Source organism: Pungitius pungitius, chromosome 14 (genome assembly GCF_949316345.1).
Source record: "Pungitius pungitius chromosome 14, fPunPun2.1, whole genome shotgun sequence".
NCBI lineage: Eukaryota > Metazoa > Chordata > Actinopteri > Perciformes > Gasterosteidae > Pungitius > Pungitius pungitius.
Window position 1 is genome coordinate 15,806,409 of NC_084913.1, and position 17,090 is coordinate 15,823,498.

The 17,090-nt window shown below is 47.3% G+C and overlaps 1 protein-coding gene across 2 annotated transcripts in view; it reads right to left on the reverse strand.

Annotated features, from left to right (window-relative positions):
• Window positions 1–17,090, reverse strand: part of eipr1 (EARP complex and GARP complex interacting protein 1) — a 42,929-nt gene that overhangs the window by 14,855 nt on the left and 10,984 nt on the right. For both annotated transcript variants that reach the window (XM_037486726.2, XM_062557376.1), the window contains 2 exons: window positions 12,906–13,005; window positions 6,969–7,105 (listed from right to left, as the gene is read on the reverse strand). In XM_037486726.2, the coding sequence (XP_037342623.1) occupies window positions 6,969–7,105; window positions 12,906–13,005 (237 nt within the window). The remainder of the gene's footprint in view (window positions 1–6,968; window positions 7,106–12,905; window positions 13,006–17,090) is intronic.

A 17,090-nucleotide genomic window follows, 5' to 3' on the forward strand; every position in this document is an offset into this window, starting at 1 on the left:
CGGAATGTCAGTTAGTCAATTCACCAGCCATTCCGAGGGCCCCGTTGCGGCCTCTGCCTTTGGTGGAGGTTCCGTTCGAGCGAATCGGCATGGATTTAATCGGGCCATTTCACCGGAGCTCACGCGGATATCGCTTTGTGTTGGTCCTCATGGATTACGCAACACGATATCCGGAGGCAGTGCCATTGCGCAATATCTCTGCAAAGAGCGTCGCGCAGGCTCTGTTTCAGGTCATCTCCCGGGTTGGAATCCCGAAAGAGATTCTAACAGACCAGGGCACCTCGTTCATGTCGCGCACACTGAGAGAACTTTACGGGTTACTAGGCATTAAGTCGGTCCGCACAAGCGTTTACCATCCCCAGACTGACGGGTTGGTGGAACGTATGAATAGGACGCTGAAGTCTATGATCCGTAAATTTATTAGCGAAGATGAACGTAATTGGGACCAATGGCTTGATCCTCTGCTGTTTGCAGTTCGGGAGGTCCCCCAGGCCTCCACCGGGTTTTCTCCCTTTGAACTTTTGTTTGGCAGATCACCAAGAGGGGTGCTGGACCTTATTAAAGAAAGCTGGGAGGAAGGTCCGAGCCCCGGTAAGAACGAGATCCAGTACGTCCTGGACCTGAGAGCAAAGCTCCACACACTGGGTAGGATGTCACGGGAGAATTTGCTCCAGGCCCAGGAACGACAACAACGGCTGTACGACAGAGGAGCCAGGCTGCGAGAATTCACACCGGGAGAAAAGGTACTTGTATTACTTCCTTCTTCCAACTCAAAACTCCTGGCTAAGTGGCAAGGGCCCTTCGAGGTCACACGCCGGGTGGGGGATGTCGATTATGAGGTGGTGCGGTCTGACAGGGGCGGTGCTACACAAATATACCACCTGAACCTCCTGAAAGCCTGGAGGGAGGCGGAGTCTGTTTCTCTGATTTCCACAGTATCGGAAAGAGAGGACCTGGGGCCGGAGGTGCCAAAAGCGGCCAATCCCACCCCGCTCCCGTGTGAGGCCCGGCTCTCTGAGGACCAGAGGGCAGACGTGGCCCAGTTGCAGAAGCGGTTTGCTGATGTGTTCTCCCCCCTGCCAGGCCGGACCGACCTGATAATGCACAGAATCGAGACTCCCCCGGGTGTTACTGTGAGGTCACGACCCTACAGACTGCCCGAACACAAAAGAAAAGTAGTTCGGGAAGAATTGGCGGCTATGTTGGAGATGGGAGTAATAGAAGAGTCCAACAGCGCCTGGTGCAGCCCCATCGTTCTGGTGGCCAAGAAAGATGGGGCCGTGCGGTTCTGCGTGGACTATCGCAAGGTGAATGACGTATCACGATTCGATGCCTACCCAATGCCCCGGGTCGACGAACTCCTGGACCGGCTGGGCACTGCACGTTTCTTTACGACCCTGGATTTGACTAAGGGCTACTGGCAGATTCCCCTGTCGTCAGAGTCCAGAGAGAAAACGGCTTTCTCCACTCCGTATGGTTTGTACCAATTTACCATGCTTCCCTTTGGCTTGTTCGGTGCCCCGGCCACATTCCAGCGCCTCATGGACAAGGTGCTGCGGGTGGACGCGGTGCTGGCGTCGTTGAGGCGGGCCGGGCTCACCGCCAACCCGGGGAAGTGTGCAGTTGGACGGAGGGAGGTACGGTATCTGGGGTACCACTTGGGGGGGGGGGCAGGTGCGCCCTCAGGTAGACAAGACGGCAGCTATTGCGGCCTGCCCACGCCCCAAGACGAAAAAAGAGGTGAGGCGGTTTTTGGGGCTGGCAGGTTACTACAGACGGTTCATCGCCGGCTTTGCGGACCTCACCAGCCCCTTGACCGACCTGACCCGGAAGGGTGCGTCAGATCCGGTCCAGTGGTCGGAGCAGTGCCAGCGGGCGTTTGAGACTGTGAAGCAGACTCTCTGTGGGGAGCCGCTCCTCCACACACCTAACTTTTCTCTCCCTTTTGTCCTGCAGACCGACGCATCGGACAGAGGGCTGGGGGCCGTTTTGTCCCAGGAGGTGGGGGGGGTCGACCGCCCCGTGGTTTACATCAGCCGGAAGCTGTCAGAGAGGGAGGCCAGGTACAGCACGGTGGAGAAGGAGTGCCTGGCCATCCGGTGGGCTCCCTGCGCTACTACCTCCTGGGACGCTCATTCACCCTCTGTTCGGACCACGCCCCGCTCCAATGGCTCCACCGCATGAAGGATACTAACGCCCGGATCACTCGGTGGTATCTGGCCATGCAGCCCTTTAACTTCAAGGTGGTCCATAGGCCGGGGACGCAGATGGTCGTGGCGGACTTCCTCTCTCGCCCTCTGGAGGGAGGGGGGGGGGAGTAAGCTAGGCCGGACGGCTCCCCGGCCTAAGTCGGGCGGTGGGGGTATGTGGTGGCGGGCGTGGTTTCGGCTCGGCTGCAGAGGGAGAGAGAGGGGGAGTGGCTCCGGGAATGGTGACAGCTGGAGGTAATGAACCTCCAGCTGAGAACAATTGAATGAATGCTTCCCGGTCTACTTAAGAGGGACGGGAGCGAGTGAGAGTGGTTGGTGGAGGCGAGAGCAAGCCGGAGAAACACAATAAAAACTATTTCCGACGGTGAACCAGTGTCTGTGGGTCATTCCGTTCCCCCCTATAGTAAACCCAGTTGTTACAATAAGAAAGTGTTTGTCACTTATAGTTCTCAATAACATGTTTTTTGCATGAGGAGTGTTTTGCACACGGGCCGCAGATAATCAACTGCTTTAGTTTGTTTCCACTATAAAAGATTAAAAAAACATTGCACTTTTAATTTGCACTGAATGAATGTATACATGTATGTATATGCGTATCAGCAGTTAAATATATTGCATTTTTATCGCAAGATTAACGGTTTCTTTTTTTGGGGGGGAAATCTCAACATACTTCTGTTTGAGTAGCTGCTGAAAGCAAAGAAAAAGCAGGCTTACCTTTTATTGGTAACCTCACTGCTTCGGTTCATTGATGCCTGACTGCTTTGTTCACAGCAAACTTGTTTGGCAATGTAGTTTTCCAGTAAAATAAAATATTTGCATAAAGCAAGCCAATCCACTTTTCCATGTTGATGAAGAGCATTAAGATGAAAAAAAGATGGAAAAAAATAAAAGGAAGGCACATTTGGAATAGATACAAATTTCCGATAAATTGTGATTCATTTTGAGTTACCTAAGACATGAATGTGATTAATCGCCATTAAATATTTTAATCATTTGACAGCACTAATTATTGTGTGATATTTTGAAATGGGTTGCAGCAGCCATACTGACATCATCAGAATATCTTATTCTGGGTATTTTCTCATCAATTAACCTCTTTAAAACTATTGACGCCCCGTGACATGAAATACGACCTTTTAAAACATCACGGCTCTCAAGTCACTCATTTCGGTCGTTAGTGACGCACTGCCGCCACACATCCAATTTCTCACGCAAAAAAAAGAAAATGGACTTCAGTCCGAGCCGCGTAGGTTCCTCTTCAACCGTCAGCAGTAGCGTTCACCCCCCCCCCCCCCCCTCCCCCCGTCGGCCATAGCGTCCACCCCTAATCCCAGTCGATCATATCGTCTGCGCCCCCCCCAAAAATGTCACTCCAAGGTTTATTGAAAGTTGAGTCCTAAAACATGCATTCCTGAAAAATAACAAAACATCTGAACTGCGTCCTCTGTACAACAGGGATTACATTTGTATGTAAAAGGTTCAGTAACAAAAGCGGGCAGAAAAGGAGTTAAAATGTGTCGGGAGTTTCTCCATTAAACACCGCTTTCTGTCCCCAATAGTGGAGCGGCATATTGAATAATTTACATAATGCTGCATATTACATCGGTACAAACTAGAACAGGATCCATGTATCTTTCATAAGCAGTGTTATTTTATTTTTTGAAAGCACTGTGTATCTGGGAGACGGGGGTGCTGAAGACACTGCGCTCCTCTCCAGGGTGTTAGATGACTAACTAAAGGAGGCTGCTACTGCTGGGCTGCTCTCCCTGTCCTGACTTCAGAGCAGGGCGCCCGTCATTGGGCTGGCAGACCGGGGGACGAGCCTCGGGAATGAAAGGAGGAGAGGACACGATGGAATGTGTGTGTGTGTGTGTGCGCGGGTAAGAGGGGACACCTCAGAGGTCGTCTGAGGAGGCAGTGGAGCGTGTGGAGGGGCTGCCATCACACAGCTGCCACACCAACTGGACCCACACACATCTGGGTGCAGGCATGAGCACACCACACGTGCACACACACACACGCCAAAGCAGAAAGGTACACAGGGCACAGAGCAAACAGGGGCAAGCACGCAGGCACTTGTCACATGTGAGTCGCTTACTCAAACAGACGTGCGCGCACACACACACACACACACACACACACAAATGGGACTCATCGCTCATTCCCACTTGCAAGCTTTACACTGGAAAGCACTTCACACATGTGCACGCACATGCACGCGTGAACACACACAAACACACACCATGCCCTTGGCTGATGTGTAGAACCTTGGACTGAGGGATTCATTCGGCTAATCTCTTACTAGGATAAATGACAAAAAACATGGAAACATTAGATTTTTTTACTATACTATCACTTGAGGCTATTCGAAAGTACATATTAATGTTTGTTTTCGACATTTAGTTGGTGTAACATTTGATTTATGTAAACACGCGTTTGTATTCATTACTGATTTTTTTTTGCTAATGTTTTTCTCAATATAATCGACCAACAGACCGAATAGTTCTACAGAAGCACCGTTTCCGAGCGACAGGTGACCGTGTTATTTGGTGACTTTCAGCTGAATGCTTTTAAACACAGCAACAACCGCACAGGGTCAAAAGGCTCATGGTGCAGAGAGTCAGTAGTGATGAGAAAGCACTACGCTTATTGTATATAATATATAAACCATACAAACTAAATTAACTATAAAAAAATATCACTATTTCACTTATATTTCAAATAGAGATATGCAATGGTGCGGGCTATGTGGATGGTATCCAACATTGAGTCTCTTTTGTTTTTTTAACGAGACGATACAGTGATGTGTGTGTGTGTGTATGCACTAGAGCCATCATAAAGGGCCTCACAGTAAATCACTTTGAATGGCTTTATGTGTGATTGGAGCTCAATAAATAAAACGGTGTTGCCTCATCCTACCCTTTACAGGCACAAGACAAGTCGTTACAAAAAAAAAAAACAGAACAGTGAGCTATACTTTGCATTTCAGCCTAGATCCCAACGTTACTAAGATACCAGCTGAGTTTTAGGTGAAATAGATAAAAACAATGCAAAAGGTATCTTTGAGCACCCTGTCACATCGGAGATGAGGCTGTGCAGCCGCCCCCTCCTTCCCTTTGTGCCCACGGCCAAATCAGCGCTGTTGCATCTTTCAAAACAGCACAGCAGGAGGGAAACGGCCAAAATAGAGCGTGCAGGAACTCGGTAATTTGCTGTGGCTGATGGGGAGTGATATCAATGATTCAACTATCATATCCGGGCTTGTGATCTTGTAAATGTACGCCCCCCCTCCCCTTCCTCATCGCTCTGACGTGCCGCCGTGGTCATTGCGTTGGATAACGAGGCGATTCTCATTCCTCCTGGAGAGCACACACACACACACTCACTCATCACATACCTGAGCGACGCAGGGAATGCACACACAGCACCCACACACACAGCCACAGCGCACACACACACACACACACACACACACACACACACACACACACAGCACCCACCCACACACACACACACACACACACACACACACACAGCCAGAGGTTGGAAGGTGGGTAGTTGATAACCTGCAGCTACAAGGTTAATGTGTGGTAGTACACATGCTCCGTGTCAAGCAGGAACATTAATGCTTCGCCGAGTCGCACTTCATCATGTGCTGAGGAGCAGTGCACACTCCATTAGTGTCATGGACAACCACGGGCAGGCAGACAAAACACACACTACAACAGGGGGTGCACGGACATTGTAAAGCATGGCAAAGTGAGGCCTCTGCCTGACAAAAGGCACAGTGTGATAGTTAATTGGTAACTGGAGTTAATGTGTTTCATTTGTAAGAAATGGCAGATATTTTACTATTAAAGCTGAATCTTCTTCACCTTGAACTAAATTTTTTATTTGAAGCATCTTTTGAGGTTTTGCTTCTGCCACAGCTGGAAACGTTGGCTCTGCAGATGCTGCGAGTAGCTCCAAACTAGTGTAGAATACCTCCAGCCCGCCTTGTCTGTTGTTGCTACAGGTGTGCATGTGATCATATCATTTTAGCGGTATCACTCCAGCTGTGTCAGAACTGGCTCATAATATGTATATACATATATACATATATATGTATATATATATGTATATATATAAAATACATATACATATATATACATATGTGTTTACTATAGATCTAAATGGAAGAGCTTTTCAGAGGGGCTTTTCTAAATCATACAGCATTCAACAGATCTGCAGTACTTTCCCTCAGCATGATGAGGCAAATTAAATGAATATTTCCATGTACTTTACTGAATTATCTTGTAATTATGTGTAAACACACGCTGAAATGACTAAGCTGCGAGAGTTTAACTCGCACGACTCCAACACAACTCACTGCTGTCAGATTTAGATACAGACTGGTGGTGAACATTTTGCTGGTTTTTAAGCCAGGCGCATGTGTTTAAAATAAAAAGTATGCTAATACTAGTGGCAAAGCTCAGAAATCAATGCTTTAAAAGTTTAAATGAATGCTTTTAAAGTCTTCTTCCTGGCACTTGGTTGTTAACCAAGGTATCATTGCACAGATCTGGTTTTTAACTCAACTATCTTCTTCACATTTCGAGAACAAATGATCAATACGTTGGAAGAGAGGTTCTCATTCCCTTCAATGATAGCTATTCATACCATTGCATGTATTTGCAGTGTCTCATATTTGGAAATAGAAAAAGGTAAAGCAAGAGGTGTTACTAAACTGACTATGCAGAAAGAAGGCAGAGAGCTCACCTCATGGTGCGGAGGTCCCAGCCCCGTATGGCCGTGTCGTTCGCTGTGGCCAGCTGGCTGCAGTTGTGGTGGGGGCTCCACTTGCCCGAGGTAAACTTCAGCTGACCTTTGCCCTCCAGGGTGGCGCTGCTGGAGACCTGTGGAGGGTGGGACGTGAGTTTCACCCAAATGGACCTGCGACGGGTCGAGCCGCGCGGCGCGCTCAATCAGCATAATAAGGCTTTATTAGGAGTCATTTTCTCTGCAGGCCGCTCTCAGGTCTACAATCATTCAGTGGGGGTCTGTATTAATATTTTGGGCATTACTGGCACGCCGACTGCCTGCAGATTACTCCACTCTGAAAACACGTGCACGCTATAACTTTTAACCTTCTCCGCAATGATTGTCTTGCTGAAGATGTACTTTTGGTCTGACTCTGTCTCACTTTTGACACCCGATACTAATTTAAAGCTTCACGTATCAATCGGTCTTATGACAACAATTGATCTGATTTCTTTGTCTATTATGAGAGGAGTTTGAGAGACAAACCCATAGGGGATTGTTACCACGTTTGGAGAGATGCGTCACCAGCTGGAATAATGTTTTCCCATGGTGCCTTTCACTGACACAGCTGGTAACCTTTAGACACCCACAAAGGTTTAACACTCTCGTCAATGTTATGTCAGCCAATCAAATCCAGGAAGAGGCGGGCTTTACTACTTTCCCATCGGCTTTCTGCTTTGTTTGTCCTGATAGATGTGGTGGGGATAGAGTGACCACGGCACATGCAGTGGTCTAGTTGGCACCGTCTTTTGACTTTTGGCAGCAGTACTTGTTTTTTAATTTGCACAACGCATACTCAAAAATATGCCAACTTGGGGGTGCGTCACATGTAACTGAGCCGCAGGTTGCAGGGAGCCGTTGGTAAGGGGCTGGGTTCAATTCAATTCAATTCATTTTATTTTGTATAGCCCAAAATCGCAAATTACAAGTTTGCCTCAGAGGGCTTTACAGTCTGTACACATGCAACATCCTCTGTCCCAAAACCCTCACATCGGCACAGGAAAAACTCCCCAAAATATGAAAAAACCCTTCAATGGGGAAAAAAGGGAAGAAACCTTAGGGAGAACGTCAGAGGAGGGATCCCTCTCCCGGGATGGACAGACTGCAATGGATGTCATGTGTACAGAATCAACAATGTAAAAGATGTACAATACACTCAATTTCTCTAACTGAAATGATTCAAGTAATTGCAAGTAGCAGAACAGGTGTACGGCAGGACCACCACAGGGACAACCTCCATCAGATAGAACCACCATCCACAGAGGCTTCTGTGGGTAGGACTACCTTCCCCTACCGTATCCAGGTTCCACAAATGACAAGACAAACTTTTATCCAAAATGCACGGCTCAGCGGCAGCGTCTTATTTTCTCTCCCCACCAAGCTTATATAAAAACGGAATGTTCTGCCAATCCCTCCAGCCTGCAGCGCGGCCCAACATATGGATTAGTGCAATCTGTTCTCATTGCAATGCCCTACAGCAGGACAGTGCCTGTGCAATCCCCCTGCAGTGGGGCAACTGGGAGGCAACAGCATGCACCTGCTGCTCTGTCAGCAGACCTACTGACCCCTGGCTCTCCTTGGTCTCGCTGCAGGGATCTATACACTAGATCGCTCAGTTACTTATGGATCAACTGTCGGCTCCACCGTGAGCGCTCGGAGAAATCAGGAAGGCTCAATCAATCTGGCCCAGTGAAAAAGTCTTATACATATTATTGTTATTGCGTACGGCAGTTCCACGCTGACATTATTATGTCGTGAATATGTCCGTGTGGCGCTCTCAGCAGCGGGGCAGATAGCACCAGAGTGACTACCCCGTTGGCCCTGAAGTTGTAAACCTAGGGGAAACACTGGCCACTTTGAACATTTGAATTTGGACAGAAGAAAAACATTTTACTGACAAAAATGTTGCAGGAATTAAACCATCGAGCAGTTTGGCGGAAAGTGATTGTGTGTCTTTTCCAGGCTTTTCAAACCAGACGACATGCTTATTACATGATATTTATCAAACTTGCTTACATACAACCGGGGGGGCGGCGGTGAAGGTGAGATTGATCAAAGTCTTTGAATGCTAAAGCATCCAATTAATTCAGCAGCGGCTTTGGAATTGATGATCTTTCCCTTAAAACTACGACGCCTCAAACAATACCAAAAAGCTCCACTTTACCACTGGCTCTCTGCAGGGCGTTTTATCTTTGTCCTTCTCCCATTTCCATTCCTCCCTCTCTCCCCCACTGCCCTCCCCTCAGCCTGTTGGAGCAGGAATCATCGATCGGCCCGTCACTGCACAGCTCCTCGGTTTTCTCTCATTATTTCAGCTAGCGAGGACAGCGGGAGGGAGAGAGAGAGAGAGAGAGAGAGAGAGAGAGAGAGCAGTCAAGGAGGGAGAAAAGAATATAGGATAAAAGGAAGGAGAACAAAGAAGGTAAAGGAAGAAAAGAAAGGCAAGGAGGCCTGAAGAGCTGAAGAAGGGTGGCAGATAAATGGAGGGGGGGGGGGTACAAATCGGATGAGGAGAGAAAAGCAGGGTTTCCTCTGTGGCCTTGAGGTCAAAATTCATGAGATTTTCATGATTAATTAAGAGAAAAACCTCCTATTTTATTTAAGCCGGGTAAGGATTACTGAGCATAAAGATCATCACCACGCCGGACTTCTTGCAACTTATTTGATTAAAGGCCCACTGAGATGGTGGCCAGGACGCCGCTAATAAACCTGCGCGAGTCCATCCCTCACACTATTGGCTGGTCGATTTGGTTTCCCCATTGGCGGTTTTCATCTCTGATGCGTCCGTGGCGCGGCGGTGCTAGGCGATGCGTGACGCCCTTGAGCTGGTCTCAACCAATCACATGTTGTAGTTTCCCTGTTCCCATGGCTATTTAACGACATCAATTAACGCCGACCTGCAGTTACAAGGGAACGGGAAATACAGCAACCTCTTATTTCAAGCTCTGTTCTCAACGTCACCATGAAGAATGACGCTTCCTACAAAGTCCTCCCCTCCTTCACTCCATGATCTGGTGGTGCACCAGCAGAATCTGATCTCCGTGCATCCTGGGTTCCCAGCTTTATTAAAGCTCTAACCCAATCAGAGCCCCTAATGGCGCGGGGGAAACACGCGGGGACGGCGCCATTCAGGGCTTCAAGCGGCAGTAATGCAAAGCTATCTGTCAAATCGTCTGTGCTTCCTCAGGACTGTGTGTGTGTGTGTGTGTGTGTGTGTGTGTGTGTGTGTGTGTTCGGGACAAGGTGTGGAGATGTTCCCGGCTCAATTTTGCCACGATTCTAATTGATGAGCCGCGCACACACATCTCCCTTCAAACTATGCACACTGGTGAGCTTATGCACATGATCGTCTCTTATATATGCGTACACACACACACACACACACACACCCACACCAAACACACACACATACACACACTAATCTAGGCCAGGCCCTTGAGAGAGAGAGACGTCCACACTGCAGCTGGACACGTCTTGAGATGAACACATCAGCCACTGACAGATAGAGGGAACGGGAGGGAAGAGAGAGGGATAAAAAGAGGGAGGGAGGCAGGGAGGGAAGGAGATTAGCATTCTCATCAGCACCAGAGGAATTTGTCTTGGCTGCCAAGCTCTTCCTCCTCTTTTTCATTCCCTTCCTCCTCATCAAGCCCGCTCTCTCCTTGTCCCACAACCCCCCTCCTCCCTCCCTGGCCCCCCTTCCGCCTAATCTCCATCTTTCAGTGGGAGATTAGGAGGGAGTCCTGCAATGCTCCCCCTTTCTCCGTCCTCCCTTTTTTCTCATCAATGCTGCTCTCCGTCCATTACTTTCCACTCGCGCTCCTTTTCACTCAGTACTGGATTTAATTTGCTGTGAACAGAGGACAGAATCAGCCCCCCGCCCCCAAGCTCATTCTCGACCTCACACTGGGGTCAAGGCGGAAGGGCCAAATACACGAGTCACAGGTGGTGCATTTTGGCTTCATTGGGCATTGTTCCCCTGACGTTTTAAAGTGTCCACCAGGTGGCGCTGTTCATCCTCGTGGGGTTTGTGTGCAGCACCACTCAGATTGACCTCGTCGTGGAGAATGCAGCACCTGTCCTGACCAAAGACATTGTTTTACAACAATATTTAGAACGAGGCCTTTGACTGAACCCAAGAAAGAGTTTTCACAAGAGTTTTTTTTTATTCCGGTTGGATGTGGCTGTTCTAGACAAAGAGATGAGAAGCAGCATTTTAATAATGTATAAGAATATTTTTTGCGCCCAGTGCGAGGAGCCCCCTCATTCAATGCTACGCTACCGTCAGTGAAACTCCACACATGCTCCACACTTTTCACAATAAAAGCCAACAGGATTTCTTTGAAAGAAAAGATAAATGACTGGATCCAAGATGACTATATTGAGTCATGACTCTTGATTGGGACTGAATATAGTTATTTTATGTTAACGCCCCTTCCAATGTTACGTTTTTTACGATGCCTTTTACCTGGCTATTCTTACACACTACTCAGCATTTCAATTTGTACTTCTCCACACAGCTTCCACACAGCAGTGCGGGTGCCGGTTGGAAAAGGGTTGCTCTTTGAATTGCTTCCATTTTTTCAAGATGCACAAAAACTGGAATGATGATTTGTTTAAATGACATGAATCAATCATGACATAATTACGAACGCTTTTTAAGATACATTCTAGTGTAGAACCTTAATAATAATTCAAGAGAAACTAGACTGCAGAGACAGAAGGATAACATCATGTGAAAAGATGAATGAAAAATTGATATACATGTGTATTAATTATATATTGGGAAATATTTAAGATGCATGTAGTACATAGGTACCCAAAAGGGTTTGCTGTGTGTGTGTGTACCTCGTAAGAATTTAAACACATTATAAAGCAGGTGCTAACTTGCAGCCAAATAGACACACGTGTCTGCACACACAGACACACACACTAGGATCTATAGGTCGTGCGCATGAATTACAAACGAGTCATCTATATTCTTCTCCGCTCGTGGCCTGGAACAACACACACACACGCATATGAAAGCATGGGCTGGCACACCACTACTCTATTCCTTCTTCATCACACACCTGACACACATCATTATCTTGAGTCTTTAGATACATAATGGGCATTTTAATTGGAAAGCCGGCGGGTTGGAGGCAAGGAGTTCACAGTGAAGAGCCTCTTCACCTTGCATTAGGGAGAACACAACAACAGGCGAGCTGACCACGAGCACTCACACACTGGTTTCCTGGCTGATGCATTCATTTTTACTCCTTTCAAAAAGCTATTAATGTGCCTTCTTCATAGTGGAAAGAAAGACAGAACTGAGTATGAATGCATTGTAAAATAAGTACAGTTCTCTGCGAGCAGCTTGTGTTTGGACTCTTTCTGTTTCCTCTGACACTTCTACTCCACAACTTACTTCATCTAAAGATTCTGCAAAAAGCACTGCAGCCCATTAAAGCCTCGGTGTGGGACGTTGAACTGTCATACACGTGTGTATAAAACAGTGTGCACACATTGGCCATGTAGTGCAGCTCTCCTGCATCTCCCCGTGGAACACAAGGTGTGACACCAATCGATTAGTGAACAAGACTGCTGCTATCACTGTTGGAGCGACTTGACCAGAATGAAATATTTTAAACCTGCCCGTGTGTGTGTGTGTGTGTGTGTGTGTGTGTGTGTGTGTGTGTGTGTGTGTAGGTGTGTGAGACAGAATGAATAGTGGACACTCTTTTGTCGCACAAGGGATGTGTGCGCCAGATAACACCAAGACGATATGGTGTGTTATCAAATAATGAGTTAGCTATTGTGTGATATGGTGTGCGTGCCTGTGTATGCACTGTGGCTTACAGTGTGTGTGTGTGTGTGTGTGTGTGTGTGTGTGTGTGTGTGTGTGCGTTTTACCGCGGCCTGTGTGGAGCTCTCCTGCAGGTCCCAGAGCAGTGCATGGTTATCAGCCAATGAAATCACACGCTTGCCATCACCCATAGGCTCCCACAGCACGCTGTAAATACACAGAGACATGCACACGCATGAATGGGAGTGCATGCACGTGCACAGACAAGTCACAGTGAATTAGAATACAGATGTTGGTCACACATGCATAGAGGCGTGTTGGTCCGATTGTCCCATCCCTGTTAATACAGCAGCTTGGACAATATCACAGTTGAATTCATTATTTGTACATACAGATATGTCTGCAGCATCGCCAAGGAAATTACAATTTTTCCCATTGTACAGTTTTTATAACAAATGCAAAGGTGGCTTTATTTTTCTTTTGGGGATGAGATTCTATTCCAAATGACCCAAACCAGGAAAATGTTAGTCCTTCCATAATGATCCCTTAGTTCCCTACCTTGCCTGTGACGTGGAAAGGGCTCCGTCATTTAAGACGGGCACTATGGCTGGGAGTTAACTTCACTCATCATGGTGCTGATGAAGGAACATGAAGGTGGCTTATTGATGGATGTGGACAACAATGGAGCTCACTTCTAACCACATTTCCCCCGGTTCTTTTCATAGCGTGCAGCCGAGTTGCACAGGTTTAGCACAGAGCCCTTATTGACGGATCCAGCAGCCATATTCCGTCGACCCGGCAGACGGTACCAAAGACCTCAGTGCTGTGAAAGAAGTGGTAGCTCTACTGCATAGTTCGCTTTGATTGCTCCTCGCACACTACTTCCTGCAGGGTATTGATTCCTTGCTGCATGCTCCTTGGAGTCGGGATAGTCCACTGCCCTCTGCTTAAAAAGATGTTGTTGTTTTCTTACAGGCCCGCCACAGGGACCTTACCGGTCCTGACACACTGGAGCCTGAACTGATGCTTTACACTTCCCCTCCTCTCGATCTGATCCCTCATATTCCTTTGCGGTTTGTTCTCCTCAGTTTGGGGAAGGCCCAACAGCTCTGCACACGGGATGAGAAGGAGGACACAACCCAAGTGAGAAAGCTGGGCTTTGAAGTCGGAGTCCTGTCGGCTTTAAAAGCAACATGTCAGCGCGGGCAGAGACCCGGCAATAAGCTAAACAGAACCTTGGCCAGGAAAGAGGCTATATGCTTATTAAGGGGTTTGGCTTTAAAAAAAAGTGTCTAATCTGGTTTTAAGGATGTAAAATGTCACAGAGGTGCAGACATGGTCTGGCTGAGGGTTTGGATGTCGGAGCCCATCGCAGCTGTAAAGCCTCTGTCGCCAGTTGACGATGTGACGGCGTGTATTTAAGGAGGCAGGTCCATTAGACGACTCCATTTTCTCAGACTCATTTGTCGACTTGAAGCGGCAATGCCCAGGCGAAGAAAATGTGTCATAGACGGTGAGAGTGTTGGCGGGAGATACCGAGGACGGGAGGGCAGTTAAAAGTTTGCTTCTGGTTTTATAATCCAAAAGTCAAACATGCACAGTCCTATTAGAAAAAGGTGCAGCAGGGAGATGGAGAGGGAGAGAGGGGCGGGGTTCATGAGGGCTGTAAATTCATCACTGCTGAGGGACAGATTTGATTGCCCTCCTGTGGAGCAGGGACACACACATACACACACCTTTTCGTTTCAGAAGAGGACAGTACATATACTTATGTAATTAATACAATCCTAATTTAACCTTCAACCTTGACTTCTTCATGACTTTCTATGAGCAGATTCTGTATCTTTTACACAAACAGGACAAGATTTTGGTGTCTGGACCTTTCTGGTTTCAGTCTGTGGACTGAGTGGCTTTGAGCTCTCATGTGTGGTTGCAGGCAGGCAAACAGTCAAATGGAGAGAAAAGCTTTGCTTGAGATCGACTCTCTGACGAGGGTCCAAACGAAGTGTCCACGGTATAGCAAAGTCCAACCTCTGTAACGCATCCTGAGACAGATGTGAGCTACTATGAAACATCCCGGAAACAACTGCTCTGTCTCCAAGGACACGTTCACATGCCGAGCGGAGGAGCCGGGGATCCAAACCGCCACCCTGTTGGTTGGAGCCCACAGTCCGCCCTTACCCATACCCTTACAAAAAACAAACAAGCCGGCAATCGAGTTGTTTAGCATTTTGTGCCCATGAGATTTCCTGTCCCCACAAGGAGATTAATACGAGAACACACACAGTTTACTGGAGCTCCCAGCCCCAGCCCCCGGTCCTTATGGATGGAGATTGCAACATGCTAGATACCACGCACACATGCGGGCACAGACACACACACACACACACACACATAAATCACACACCATAGGGCCAATTAAAATGCACTCACCACTCTGAGGTTTACACACTGCATGATTCCCTATAGTATCAATTAAATCACGCACTGAGAGGGAGAGGCGGTTCAGGTGTACAGCATCTCAGGTTTCCTTGTCTCCATATAAGTTATGTGCATTTGACCTTGAGCTGTGCAACAAAAGGGCGCTCTGGCTAGTGGACTGGTATGTAAATGGTATGAAGGAGAGCTATGGAGGTTTCACAGCCCAATATATCTACGTCTGGAACGCACTGCCCCTTCACTCGCTCTTTGTCTCTCACCGCTGCCGCGCCTCCTCCTCCTCCTCAGACTCATGGCCCTCTTTGCTGTGCTTTGCATCCATATGAGTTTAATCCCAGCGCCTTACACACACAGAGCCAACACAAACAGAGTGTGTCCGTGTCTTTCCTCCTGCGGAGTGAGATTATAGTGCAGATACACCAGGGCCTGTGTGTGTGTTTGGTGAGAATACATCAATAAGAAAAATAAGAAGGAAATCATTTTGGTAAAATACACTAGATGAATAAATACTAAATGTTAAAATATGAAGAGAAATAAATGAAAGAATATGGAAACATGAAGAGGAATGGCGGAAGGATAACTAGCATTATATTCCCATTATTTATTCATGTACGTATAAGATTAAATATTTATTAGTAAGTATATTAATTTATTTTTAAATAACTAAATATATTTATTTTTTATCAGGAGGCCTAATATAGGACATTGCTACTAAGCCTCATGCTTCCCAAATAGGTGGTAAACTTATAGTGCATATATAAGTGCAACTAGCGGTTTACTGGGAGCTTTACGTCAACCCAAAACAATACCCAGACACTCTAAGCTCCGCCCGTTTATCTCTTTGCTTTTCTTTATTGAAGGTAAAAGGCTGAATTCCTACGTCCCTTGTAATTGACCGATAGCCCCCATCACACACAGACAACCCCCTAAATATACTCACACACACACAAGTCTAATAGTCTGCACGTAACATTAAAAAACATGTTTCCTAAAGAAATCGGCACACACAGACAGACACACAAAGGTGGACCTCAGAGTCTCTCTCTCACACACACACACACACACACACACACACACACACACACACACACACACACACACACACACACACACACACACACACACACACACACGCGCACACGCGCACACACACACACACACACACACACACACACACACACACACACACACAGAAAATCAACCTTGTTGCCTTTTGTGCATTCCCGTTCCCTCTGAGGTCCCTGATTAGCTCAAACGGCTCAGCTGGAATCAATTTGCTCAACCCAATCAAAACTACAAGAAGCAGCAGAACAAGGGGGGGGAAGAGGAAGAGAACATGCACCAAAAACCTGAATTTCCCCCAGCTTTGTTTTTTTTTCTCTTACTTGCATTGAGAGCGCGTCTCTCAACAGGACACAGACTCAAATGTTTGTCCACCCGAACTATGAAGGGGTTTGGAGCAAGGAGAGGGTGTCATTGGTGGGTTCTTCTGATGCAGGGGCACCACAGCTACCAGGGGTCCGTTTCAGGTAGGAGGTCTCAACAAACTGAGTCAACCCCTAAACTGAGTTGATTTACCCTGAGATGGGAAACTCTGAGTTGGGTTTCAGAACAGCTGTTTAGAGTTGGTTCAGTCAACTCTGAGCAGGTTGACTCAGAGTTGAGGACGTGCACTGAAGGCGGCATGAATGGAGCCATGATACGAGTTACCATGGCAACGACCACAAACAATCGGTCGGCATACGTCACCCCTGTTGAGCTGGAAAAATTAATACAAGTGTATGGCGAGTATGAACTGTAATTGGAAACAAAGCAACACGCTACTGCAGCAGAAGGCAGAGAAACGATGTGGG